Here is a 14028-nt window from a genome sequence, read left to right on the forward strand (position 1 = left end):
AAAAAACAAAAAAACATACAAAAACCCCTGCAAAGCATGATCCAATTTGCTCCTGCAGGGGAAAAAAAAATTCCTTCCTGATCCCCCGAGAGGCAGTTGGATATTCCCTGGATCAACTATCTATAAATGTTGATATCCAGTTACAGTCTATGTATCTAAGAAAGAATCCAGGCCTTTTTTAAAGCAATCTACTGAGCTGGCCAGAACCAACTCGTGAGGGAGTCTATTCCACATTTTCACAGCTCTCACTGAAGAAACCTTTTTTTAATATCTTTCCTCATAGCTGAGCTCCTCCATGCCTCTTATCAGTTTGCTTGCCCTTCTCTGTACTTTTTCCAGTTCCCCAATGTTCTTTTTGTGAATTGGTGCCCAAAACTGAACTGCATATTCCAGATGAGGTATACGAATAATTTGTACTGGGGTAAAATTATATATCTCTCTCTCTGGAGTCTATACCTTTTTTAATACAAGAGACATTTTTGCTCACTTTAGAAACCGCAGCTTGGCAATGCATTCCATTATTAAGCTTGTGATCTACCAGAACTCCCAGATTCTTCACCATTGATTCCCCCAACTGTACCCCCCCACAGTATGTATGATGCCTGCATATTCTTAGCCCCCAAGTGCATAACCTTACATTTATCAACATTAAACCTCATTTGCTAGATAGTTGCCGAATTAAACAGTACTTTGGGGTCAGCTTGTAAATTGTAAAGTCAACTAAACAGGAGCCACACTTTATTAAGGTGCCTTGATGCAATTATGCGACACTATATGTAATACCGAATGCATGGAACAAAAAGTTTTGTTTTTTGTTTTTTTACAGGCGTTTAACTAAAAGTTTAGTTTTTTTGTGCTGACTAGAAGGAATGTGCGATGAATTTTTGTATTGAAAATATAAAGGCACACATTAAGGCTGGGATATAGAGACATTACTGATGAAGCTAAAGCACCGGAGCAATATAACCTGTAATTTTGACAAATAAAAAGTATTGTTAAATAAATGAAAAACATTGCCAGGTCTTCCCAAAATGGCCAGGAAACTCACCACACATATTCTGACTGCGGCCAGAAGAAGCATTCCTATGTGTTGGCTGCTCGACTACTGTGCTCGAGGCAGTTTCTCCTCCTCCCACCTTTCTACAAATGTAGAAATCTGATGGCCTCCCCACTGTAGCTATATGACATTATTACGTTTGTAACCAAGCAGACCTCACCATCGATGTGCTCTCTCGTGTGTGTATATATATATATATATATATATATATATATATATATATATATATATATATATATATATATATATATATATAAATGAAAATCAATAAAAATTGTTAATACAAAGAAAAATGAAAAACGGGTTATTACTGTGTTGACTATAACAAGGGTCTAAAACCGTCTAAAATAAAGGGCCAGTTTACATTCCTTCAGACTTTAGCTGAGCTGGACTGTGGCCAGTGGGAGTAGAAAATGCCCCAGGGTCAATGGAAATACAAGTTTCAGGTTTGGTGGTCAGTGGGATTAACAAATTACATATTGCCTGTGCCCAGTAGGGGGAGGACTAGGGCCGCCCAACTGTTGGCGTCCGGGGGGAGGACTAGGGCCGCCCAACTGTTGGCGTCCGGGGGGAGGACTAGGGCCGCCCAACTGTTGGCGTCCGGGGGGAGGACTAGGGCCGCCCAACTGTTGGCGTCCGGGGGGAGGACTAGGGCCGCCCAACTGTTGGCGTCCGGGGGGAGGACTAGGGCCGCCCAACTGTTGGCGTCCGGGGGGAGGACTAGGGCCGCCCAACTGTTGGCGTCCGGGGGGAGGACTAGGGCCGCCCAACTGTTGGCGTCCGGGGGGAGGACTAGGGCCGCCCAACTGTTGGCGTCCGGGGGGAGGACTAGGGCCGCCCAACTGTTGGCGTCCGGGGGGAGGACTAGGGCCGCCCAACTGTTGGCGTCCGGGGGGAGGACTAGGGCCGCCCAACTGTTGGCGTCCGGGGGGAGGACTAGGGCCGCCCAACTGTTGGCGTCCGGGGGGAGGACTAGGGCCGCCCAACTGTTGGCGTCCGGGGGGAGGACTAGGGCCGCCCAACTGTTGGCGTCCGGGGGGAGGACTAGGGCCGCCCAACTGTTGGCGTCCGGGGGGAGGACTAGGGCCGCCCAACTGTTGGCGTCCGGGGGGAGGACTAGGGCCGCCCAACTGTTGGCGTCCGGGGGGAGGACTAGGGCCGCCCAACTGTTGGCGTCCGGGGGGAGGACTAGGGCCGCCCAACTGTTGGCGTCCGGGGGGAGGACTAGGGCCGCCCAACTGTTGGCGTCCGTGGGAGGACTAGGGCCGCCCAACTGTTGGCGTCCGTGGGAGGACTAGGGCCGCCCAACTGTTGGCGTCCGTGGGAGGACTAGGGCCGCCCAACTGTTGGCGTCCGTGGGAGGACTAGGGCCGCCCAACTGTTGGCGTCCGTGGGAGGACTAGGGCCGCCCAACTGTTGGCGTCCGTGGGAGGACTAGGGCCGCCCAACTGTTGGCGTCCGTGGGAGGAATAGGGAGCCCAATTGTTGGTGTCCATGGGAGGAATAGGGCGCCCAACTGTTGGTGTCCGTGGGAGGAACGTGCCTCACCAATGGTGTCAGTGGGAGAGTATTGCATATCAGTGGGAAGAATAGTGCCCCAAGGGTCAAATAAAAGCAAGCAAAGGGCCACATTCGGCCCACTGACCACAGTTTGGAAATCACTTGATTCAAAAAAGACAGTCATTTATCCTGTGAGCTACCCAGTTTTGTTGCAATTGTATTGAAAACACCAGATCAACTAAACTAAAAGGTAATTATACTCAAGTTTGACAATCATAATGCCAAGCAGTTTTAGATCTTCCAAATCACTCTGGATTCTGACACAATTCTTGAAAATGAAGCTGTAAGTTTACAGTACACCACTAAAAAATTGTTTTTGTCGTGAATATACTTGGGAAGAATAAGTACTTCTTTTAGAAATTTCACCTTAACTCATGTCCCCATAACAGCAGGACAATAAATGCAGGGATAGGTTGTCGCTAAGACAGGAAGACATATAGTAATGAATATTTAACAGAGGTTCTAACATTTCCCCATTGTACATCCAAAAGACCCAACATCCAACCACAAGTAAATTACCTTTGTATAATGGACTGTGGTTTACCAAGGAGTACAAAACACCTTCACAATGGGGAGAAACAACCTCTCAGCAAAAAATCTAACCAAACACAGGTAGGAAAACATTCTTTGAGAACACTGAGTTGCACATTTTGGACAGAGAAGACAACTGGTTTGCAAGAGGTGTGAACAAAGCCATCTACAAAGAATGGAACATCCATAAACATGGATGAGGGTCTTCAACACCATCTGTCACCAAATATGCCATTTTAATATCTCTACTCCAGCAGTTTAACAATCCACAACTTCAGCCACCTTAAACGAAAGGCCTAATGAAGGTCGCAGACTTTCTAGCACAGAAAGATAGGATTGTGTAATTAGAACAGGGTGTTTCTCCAAAGTTTAACAATTTCTATCTTGCTTTTGGACAATCGACATCTGTCTTGTTACATTCCATGGTGACTGGAGTAATGCAACTTGATTGGCTACAAATCCTGAGGTATGTTCCTGATCCTGACATGAAAAAGCAACTCGAATAGGCTGCAACACATCTTCAACATTACATAAAAAGTCCAGCTGAAGCCAACCAACTACTATGAACTATACATTATATGATATAGCTTGGTGTGAGTAAATAAGACATGCCCCAGGAAGAAGCCTACAATGGCCTATTTTAAATGTTCACGTTAAAAATATTTAAAACAGTCCAAAAAACACACAGATCTTTATGCTAGACAGTACATATTTTATTCTGTACTCTGCAAACATTCTGACTAGTACCCTACTCAGTTTGAGAAACGCTAGCCTATATATTACTGTGTGCATTACATTTTTCCTGCAAAGGCCCAAGGAACATGCAAACTGATTTAAAAACTTACTCCCAGCTCTGTGGAAAGCACCAATACTTTTCCCTTAGCAGTGAGTTCCTTATAAAGAGATTCCATCTCTGCATGGTACAATTGTGTCCTTTCCTCTGTTGTTTGAGTCTCCACTGAGAACAATATATTACCAATTCTGAAAGAGACAGAACAATCAAAATGTTGAAAAGTGATATTTGAATCGGTTTTAAATAAATTAACATTAATTTTACAATTCAAAATTAAACGGATTATAAACATACATTATCAAAAATGCCTTAGGGAAGATGTCAGAAGATTAGTTTTAATAATATTTTAATGGCTTAAATTTTAAAATTTATATAGTGCCAAATATTCTGAAAAAAAAAAAAATACTCACATTAGTCCCTGCTCCCAAAGCTTACACTTGAATGTCCAAACCACAGTCATACTGACACACAGATTCAAGATCCAGTTTTGGATTCATTAATGAAACAATAGTTCCTGGGAGAAACCCACCACATATACACTTCAGCAGGAGTAAGCAACCTTATAGAGGTGAAGATCTACCTGAACAACATGGGAGAAGTCAAAGAACACCGGGAACAATGTTGCTCAGTTTCATCTCCTCACACCTGGTTTAAACCTCTAATTGTCATGCAATGCACACAATTGAAACATGGTATTATGGCAATCTTGGGTTAAAGAGGTGGTAAGGTGGCAACGTATTGCCTCCTCACCACCTGTCAAACACACTTGGATAACTTTTTAAGAAAAACAACAGTGCCAGAGCCCTTAGTTCCATTCAACAACGGCACTCTTAGGACTTGTTCACATCTGTGAACGCAGGTGGTAAAACCCTGTGGTTGAGTCGTGGTTTTACTGCCCTCATTCGCTGCTCCCTTTAACTGCTGTGGCAGCAGCCAAATATGTATACATGCCACAGCAGGAATAAAACCCTGTTGATTTTGGTGGGTGCTACCATCTGCCAATAGCGACCCTTTCAAGTAAATGGGGACTCTGCAAGCGCCCCACAACTGCATGCTTCTGCAGGGTCCAATGGGTTAAAGCAGGTGGTGAGAAAGCAGCACAACGCTGCCTGCTTTAACCCATTGCTTGCTGTACTGCACAAGGTTGCAAGGCACTTGCAGAGGGGCCTCATCCACTTGAATGGGTCATGCCTCGCAGGTGCTACACACACTAACCATGACAAGGTGTACAACTTCTGCTGCGGCATGTGTACACCCCTGACTACTGCAGCTAAAGGGTTGGGGCAGGGGTGGTAAAAACATATATTCATTATGGGCTTTTGCCACCTCCAAACTGCAAATATAAATGACCCCTTACTGTTCTGAGCCCCTATAAGGCTGCCTTCGTACTGCTGTGCTGCAGTTTACCTGCACCATAGGTGCAGGACTGTGCATCTGTGACTTCGCATCTGCAAAGCTTTACACACTTGCCATTACATTGTTAATATATTTTTAAATGGATGCTTTACACATATTATTTCCTTTTTATTTTATACTGGTACGATTTTCTTTTTCTTTTTTTTTTTTTTTTTTTTTTTACAGGCTCCCTGCCTTGAGGGACACTGAGCGAATTCACAGATTCACACATTTACTTAAAGTAGAACTGCAGTCAAAAAAATCTTTTTTTTTTTTTTTTTTTTTTTTTTTATAGGTTTTAGATAAAGTGGAGAGAGATTAGAACACCTGTCAGGTTTTTACTGGTGTCTGTGTCCCCGATTCAACCTCTCTATTGGTGACCATTAACACTGGAAACGTAAGAAAATCCTAAAATTTTGAGTAGTAACTAGAACAGAGATAGAGGGGAAAATGAGGACAACAATCCTGGTACACAGATTTTTCTCACATTGGGAAAGATTTTCTCCCACTTCCTGTTGTGGCTATGGGAAAAGAAGTAAAGGGAAATCTCCCCAATAGGGTACAGATGGCAAAGAATCACTTACAGGGGTTATAATCCTCCCTACTCCACCCAAAATAAATTAAATTTTGCCTTTGGTTCTACTTTAAGCATGCAAATTTAAGCTTGAACCATTGAACTCTGTCAGCAGAATTTTTATATTAGGTGTTACCTATGGTTGTGCTATTAAAAGTGGTAGTGGAGGCTGAAGGTTTTTCATCTTTCTGCATTCTATGCATGAAGATACAAAAACTCTTCTGTGAGCTGCTCCCTCCCCACAGTCCCCCCAATACTTACCTGAGCTCGATCTCTATGCAGCGCTGTGCATGGGAACAGTGGCTCTCCCGGGTCTCTCGCTCCTCACTGGCTGAGCAACAGTAGTGGGAGTGATTGACTCCCACTGCTGTCAATCACAACCAGTGAGGAGATAGAGGTGGGACTGAGCAGCGCTGTGTGTGTTATAGCAAAGTGGCTTGCTATGGGGGTTCTCAGCAGGGGGGGGGGGGGGGTTGGGGGTGTGTGGCCAGGAGTGCTGAAGATGAAGATCGGGGCTGCTCTGTGCAAAACTATTGCACAGAGCAGGCAAGTATGACTTTTTTTATTAAAAAACCCTCAGTCTTCAATATCACTTTAACATTCATGTATTTACATATTCTCAACAAGTAGTAAAGGAGCTTTTATAACAAGCTCTCACTGACCTCTGTAGCTGAAGGTACTGTGGAATAATGAAATCATTCTCAAACAGAACAGATTACGGTTTTTATACAGGTTTTCTAATGAAAAAGTACAGCAGAACCTGTTTGCCTGAAGACTACTGTTGCTGAATAAAACTCCATATGCCTTTTCTGTTCTAAGCAGGAATGGCTTTAGAGTTAGAGGGGGAGATAATTCACTCTTCTGATTTACTCTGAGCTGAGAACATACACTTCAGCAAGTGTGGTTAAAGTGTTACTAAACCCAAAACCCTGTAGTCACTATATCCGGTCTCCCACAAAACAAAGAAACACAATTATAGCAGCAAATATAAACTGCTAAACACCTTTTCTCATCAGCAATATATAGCAGTCTTGTGAATTCTATCAGAGTCCAGGTGAGCACTGGTTAAAGCTTATAGGAGGAGTTTTCCGTCTGATCTAGGAGGATGCAGAATCCCTGACCTCTGTCCTGACAGTGCTGATTGGTCCTGTGCTGATCACATGCACTCTCCCAAGGGGGAAAAAAAAACAAAAAAAAAAAACACCCTCTCTAGCAATACATAGCAAACTAAGCATGTGCAGAGTGGCTCCACACAATATGTCTCATCAGGTGATAAGAGGGGGACACTGGAAGAAGGGGAGGATCAGAGAAGACAGGCTCAAATAGCCTTTTTACACAATGCAGAGGATTAACCCCTTAGGTTTCACAGTGAGTATAACAAACATGCTTTACTATATATACAGACTGATTTTATTGTTGTGGGTTTAGTAACACTTTAAGCTCTGTAAACATGCTAGGTAAGATGTGAAAATAAGCCTGCAGCTCTATCTGCCAGCTTAAAATGTAAACTATTCACATAAAACATTTCATATTCAACAGCATAATAGAAAATACATGCAAAAAGACCACTATATATTCCCTTTTAGGGAGTTTGAAAAGTATGCATGGAAGGATGCACAGACCTGGACCCACAGGCTCTATCGGCCAGGTCCGTGAACCTATCCCTGCCTACCTGTCAAAACAAGGTTGTGCCAATCAGTCCGCACAGCCTATGCATACCTATTCACTTTTTTTATGGGCTGCCTACATGCATACTTAGCTCTGGGAAAACATAAACAAACAGTTCTGGCTTCTGCATGGGGCTGAGCACCTGTGTGAAGGAACCCAGAGACACGTAAGTAATCGAGATTGAGCCCTCAGTACCCAAGTGTTTTATAAACTGAATTACAGATAATTCTATCCATAATTTGGTTAATATATCTAAAAGTTTAATATAAAGTGGTGACCTCTGTTTCTTTTAAATTTTCCAAAATAAACTGCTCTGCATGCATATTTTAGCTGCTCCTATTTAGCAATTGTCTACATCATTACAGCAGATGTGTTCATAAAGATTCAGAAGCTGCCCCTTGAAACTAGATTGCTGTACATCTACCTTACTCCTCCCATCCTGTGGCATAAACATAACCATATTTAGGAGAGAGTACAATTTGACACAGTTAACCTGTTCAGTTCTCACGTGTTCCTTTTAAATCTTATTTAACTACTTCAGCCCCCTTCCTGACCAGGTCACTTTTCAGGAAGAACAAAAAGCACTGTTTAATATACGTATATACAGTGTACACACACATACATGGAAAATGTGTTGGTACCCTTAAACCACATTTAATTTATTAACCACTTGTATTGCGGACGGTCGGCAGCTACAGGCAGAGCAATGTACCTGGTAAGTCACTCTGGCTGTACTAACACAAAAAAACAAGTAGAGGTAATGATATTTTACATGTCATAAAAAGGTATGTGTTCAGTATCCTTTTCCAGTAAAGCCCAAAAAAAAACAAAAAACAAAAAAAACCCCAACATAAAAGATTAGGTGATCCTGACACCTACATTGAATGCAATGAGTTTAAAAGAAGAAGTTTGTTGGGTCCCCACCCACAAAATTATACATATCCAGATGGATGCAGCACCACCAGCTGCATCTGTCCCCCGCAGGTGTGAGAACTCAGCGATCCCATGACCGCTGAGTTCACACTTCCGCTGTGAGAGTGGTGACTGTCACTCACCGATGTCTGCTCTGCCCCTCCCACACTCACTGGAGCGATAGGCTGTGGAGAGGAGGCAGCAGCTGGCTCAGGCTCTCAGTAGATCGCCGAGAGGCTGAGTCAGGTGTCGCTCTAGACTCTGGGGTTGATCCTGACTTTAAAGTCAGGATCTTTCCACAGCCTGAACCAGTTGGAACGATGTCAGTTTGCTGTCAGCTGAAAATCCACAGGAGATGTACAGCCAAAAAGAGCTTTGGCTTTGCTTCTACTTTAACCAACTCCCACCATATAAGAAAATGACGGGCGGGCGGTAGCTCTCTTTCTGGGAGGACATCATAGGACTTCCTCCAACTTTAAATGAGCATGTGCGCCCAGCAATCGGTGATACGCATTGTCCCTGGGACAAAGCGGATCACCGATCAAAGTAAAGAGCCGATGACACAGGCTGTCAGTGTGTCCAATCACAGCTGATCACATGTAATCAGGAAACGTCGGTTATCGCCAGTCCTCTCTCCATGCTGACAGCGCGTGAGGAGAGGAGAGGCGGTAAGCGGCATTCCTTAGAGGGGACATCTACATTGGTGATCAGAGTAGCCCCATCAGTGCCACTTGTCAGTGCTCATCATTGCCACATATCAGTGCCTTCCAGTGCACATCAATGCCACAGTGTCCATCAGAGATGCTTTCAGTGCAGCCTATCAGTGCCCAGTAGTGCCACCTATCAGTTCCCATTGGTGATGCCGGTCAATGCCCATCGGTGACGCCTGTCAGTGCCTATCACTGCAGCTTCATTACGCACATCAGTGAAGGAGAAAAATTACTCATTTATAAAATGTTATAACAAACTAGGAAAAAAACTTTCTTCAACATTTTCAGTCTTTTAGTTAAGCAAAAAATAAAAAACCCAGGAGGTGATTAAATACCACCAAAAGAAAGCTCTAAAAGTCTCAAAAAAACTAAAAAGATAAAATTTTGTTTGGTGCAGTGGTGCACCATGAAAACGCGCAATTGACATGCAAAGTGCAACAGCGCTGAAAGCTGAAAATTGGCCTGGGCAGGAAGGGGGTAAAAGTGGTTAAACAAAAATTTCTACCCCACCCAACCTTAACTTAAAACTCGAATAAAAATTAGGAAGTTACCATTATTAATTTTTTTTTTTTTTATAAGGTTTGACACAATTTTTTCTCTCACCATTACTAATATAGAGTACTTATGTAGCCAGCTACACCTACCTACAATTGTTTGTCAAACAATTCACTGAAATAGCATGTAAATAATTAAAGTTGATAGCATTCATTTCTACAAGACAAATACTGTTATTTAAAACGAGCACTGTACTCACATCGTACAGGGTTAGGACATTATAAAAAAACTTAACACTGATGTACATTAGCCAACAGCGACCGATCGTAAGTTAACATAGTCATAAAAATTAATCTTTCAGATCAGTGTCTATGGCTAATTGCACTTTGCCTCTTTAAATACAGGCCTCCGTTACCCGTTCAGTCTTTTTTGTGGAAAAGTAAAATACTAAATGGCTTACTGGAAAGAAAAAAATATGAATGCCTCTAAGAAGATAATAAAAAGGAGGTTCAGATACATAAATGTGTTTCTTACTTATCTCCTGTTATAGTTATTGTGAATCCATCATATTCTTTCCCTTGATCTTTGAGGCTGGGAACTTTTGTGTTCACTGTGAACCCATCTCTTGTTTTGCTGTTTAACTGCTTTCAAAAAGTAAGATATAAGTATTATCAATTTATGGGATGAACATTAAAATTATGTATATTTGTGTTTAAGAAAATCATTATTGCCTTGTATATCCTTGTAGGTGATTTTTGGCAAAGCTGAAATTAGGCAGCAACAAAATTTGTTGAAAAGGTAATCTATTCAGTGGTGTTAGGCCAATGTATTCAACACAAAATTAAAACACTGAATAGGCAGAAAACTAAAGATGGCAAATGACAAGTAAAAGAGCCTTTAAAATATTTATTTTTATCCCATGATGCAGCTTAAATGTTGCCAAATCAGCTAGCAAAAATGTATACATTAGGCGGCAACAACACTATTGCAGCAAAATGAATTGTGTGCCATACATTTAACCACTTTGACCTACACCAAACAGATAAAGATTGGCAAAATAATTAAATTTGAGGTTTGCTAGCATACTTTAATGCTTGTTACAAGGGTAGCCAAGAAACGTGCATATGGCAGTATCAACTGTTTTCAGCTAAACATAATAGGTTTCCCTCAATATTACTGTACTTTAAAACCTATGGTTGGACTTCCCTAAATATTACTACAATTGTAAACCTATGGTTGAATTTTTCTAGTTTCACAAAACTCATTGCAATATGTTGAATGTGAGCTGTATATACAAAATGAATCTTACCTTCATTATTGGTAAAAGATCTTCTACTTTTTGAACCTTCTCTAATGCCTCTTTGACATCCAATATACCTCTTGGATTGTTGGCACTGTTCAAGAAAACAGTAAACAGATCATTCTCATTGCATAAAACCCACCTGTCCCTGCCCCAACTCTAGAACCGGACTAAATTGGTCCTGCTATCCACAATGCATAATTTTTGATACTGATGCCGGTCATCCACCAGCCTGATGTTGCTTTCTAGCATAGAATTTTATGTCAAACTGACAGCTGGTGAAAAGAACTGAGGAATAAATAAATAAATTATATATATATATATATATATATATATATATATATATATATATATATATATATATATATATATATATATACATACACACACACACACGTATACATATATATATACACACACACATACACACTGTGGGTGCTTTAATACACCTCCCCCATTTGCTGGGTACTACTGTCTCCTTAAACCTTCAAACCCTGCTGATCGTGCTTAGAAAAAAAAAAATTATCAAATCATGTGGGAAACCATCAACGCCCTTTAAAAAAAAAAAAAGTGCAAGTTCTACAATGCACCTCCCCCTATTCAATATATCTGAAAAAAAAAAGAGTTCCCACACTGGGCTAAACAAAAATTGTAACAAACCATAAAATGTGAAAAACTGGTTAAAAATCATTAGCTGAATGCCTGTGCACTATAGTGCACCTCCCTTCCTGTATTATAGCACCCACAGTTTATATATATTGTCATTTTTTTCACATATTAAAACACAGTTCACGCATTGCTATACAGTAACTTGCCCAGCTTTAGTTAAGAGGAAGTGCTATACCATTTTTTCCTGTTGTCACAGATCGCTATAGGTTTGTGTTAGGTTTAAACAGCCTCCCATCTTCATTTAACATTGCTCGGATCCATTCCTTGTTTTTTCTAATGGAATCATCTTGACACCAAATTTCAAACACTTAATGTATTCACAGGTGCATTTGATATGCGTCAAGCACATTTTAAAATAGTCATACTAGCGATGCAAAACTAATCTAAAGTGAATAACACACCTACAGTGCCTTGAAAGAGTATACAAGCCCTTTGAAATTTTCCACCTTTTACAATATTACAACCAAAAACGTAAATTTATTTTATTTGGAGTTATGTGATAGACCACAGCAAAGTGGCACATAATTGTGAAGTGGAAGGAAAATGATAAATGGTAAAAGTTTTTTACAAATAAAATCTGAAAAGTGTGGTGTGCATTTGTATTCAGCCCACTTTACTCTGATACCCCTAACTAAAATCTAGTGGAAGCAATTGCCTTCAGAAGTCACCTAATTAGTAAATAGTCCACCTGTGTGTAATTTAAACTCAGACCTCCCAGTCTATAGAGGAAACCTCTGCAGTATAAACCTGTTGACTTGCCAACTCGGCACCCTGCTGCAGCAACAGGGCATTAATGACTCTGCTAAATTTGTTTTCAGTGATACAGGCCTCCCCTGATCTAAGTAGTGGCACTACAAGCAGAGGCAGTCTTGCTGAAAACTTTTAAAAATGTTTCACCAATCCTTCCAATGGCATGTCCAGTCTACTGGATGAGAGGAATTTTCCCAGCATTTAGGACCAATTTACATCTGTACATTTTTGTGCAGTAAAATGAATACATTTTACTGTATGAATTTGAAGCAAACTAATCACGCAAAGCAGATATACATCCATGTACTTTTCCTTTGCCCTTTGGTGAACAAACTGAAGAAAAATTGCATCAGGTGCTCTGGACTGATTATATGAAATTTTTGGCAACCTAATACTTTCATTCTCCATTTGGATTTATTCACACCTAGGATGAATGGGTTTTTTTTGGTTACAATTCTTTGAAGGGCAGCAAACTTGATGTATTCCTTTAATTTGCTGAACGCCTCTCTGAGACCAATAACCGCTTCCAGTTCTCAACCTAGTCTCTGGTAACATCTGCCTCAAAACATCTCCTTAACCACTTCCTGTCCGGACACTTTTACCCCCTTCCTGTCCAGGGCAATTTTCAGCTTTCAGCACTATCACACTTTGAATGACAATTGCGTGGTAATGCAAGACTGTACCCATACGAATTTTTTACCATTTTTTTTGAGACAGATAAAGCTTTATTTTGGTGGTATTTACTCACCGCTGGGATTTTTATTTTTTTTGCTATATAAATGAAAAAGTCCAAAAATTTTGAAAAAAGTGATTTTCTTATAAAATTTTGCAAATAAATAATATTTCATCATAAATCCTGGCCGAAATTTATTCTGTTATCTTTTTAGTAAAAAAAAAAAAAAAATACGCCAAATTAGTTATAACCAAAAATTATAATTTTTAAACATTTTTTTTTTACATTTTTATTTTTTTTTTTATATTATTTATGTTTTTTTTTTTTACATACCGTCACCCTAGCAGTACAGTGTCACCTTGATGACACTGTACTACTTGTGGGGGGTGATGAAGATTTTTTTTTTGTTACAGTGATTGCTTTTACACCCATATAGGATGTAAAAGCAATCATTTCTCTGTCTGCATTCTTGCAGCTATTGAGAAATACTATGTGAGCTGTGATTGGTCAGAGCTTGTCACATGGTACAAGGCTGTTGTGAATAGCCTTGTACCATGTGACCTCTGTGATCATTCACAGATTTCACACGTAGTAAGCAATGATGTCACAAGTGACATCTTTCTTACTACTTTGCATGTGATCACTGATTGGCCAATCAGTGATCACATGATCGGAACCTTGTACAGAGGTCCCGTCCGACGATCAGTGTTTCACTGTGTCTGGAGGATACAGCGGGCACCGGACCGCAGTGCTGTGCGCTCCCAGGGAGCGCGCACAACTAGAAATAGCGGGTGCCAATTACGAACGGCAACCCGCCCCTGGCGTGCCACCGCCCTGCCGTTTAAAAACAGCAGGCGGACGGCAAGTGGTTAATGATACACGACATCCACTTTGTCTTACTGCTGTGCTCACCTGTGCCATGCTGCAAGGTTTGCCACATC

The 14028-nt window shown here is 41.2% G+C and overlaps 1 protein-coding gene across 3 annotated transcripts in view; it reads right to left on the reverse strand.

Moving 5' to 3' along the window:
• TTC13 (tetratricopeptide repeat domain 13) overlaps positions 1 to 14028 on the reverse strand; it is a 155660-nt gene that overhangs the window by 41125 nt on the left and 100507 nt on the right. For 2 of the 3 annotated variants that reach the window (XM_089654609.1, XM_089654611.1), the window contains 3 exons: positions 11005 to 11089; positions 10230 to 10339; positions 3994 to 4129 (listed from right to left, as the gene is read on the reverse strand). In XM_089654609.1, the coding sequence (XP_089510735.1) occupies positions 3994 to 4129; positions 10230 to 10339; positions 11005 to 11089 (331 nt within the window). The remainder of the gene's footprint in view (positions 1 to 3993; positions 4130 to 10229; positions 10340 to 11004; positions 11090 to 14028) is intronic. The other variant, XM_089654610.1, reaches the window with a different exon arrangement.

This window comes from Staurois parvus, unplaced genomic scaffold (assembly GCF_062004578.1).
Source record: "Staurois parvus isolate SC_StPar_1 unplaced genomic scaffold, SC_StPar_1.0 ptg000780l, whole genome shotgun sequence".
Taxonomy (NCBI): domain Eukaryota; kingdom Metazoa; phylum Chordata; class Amphibia; order Anura; family Ranidae; genus Staurois; species Staurois parvus.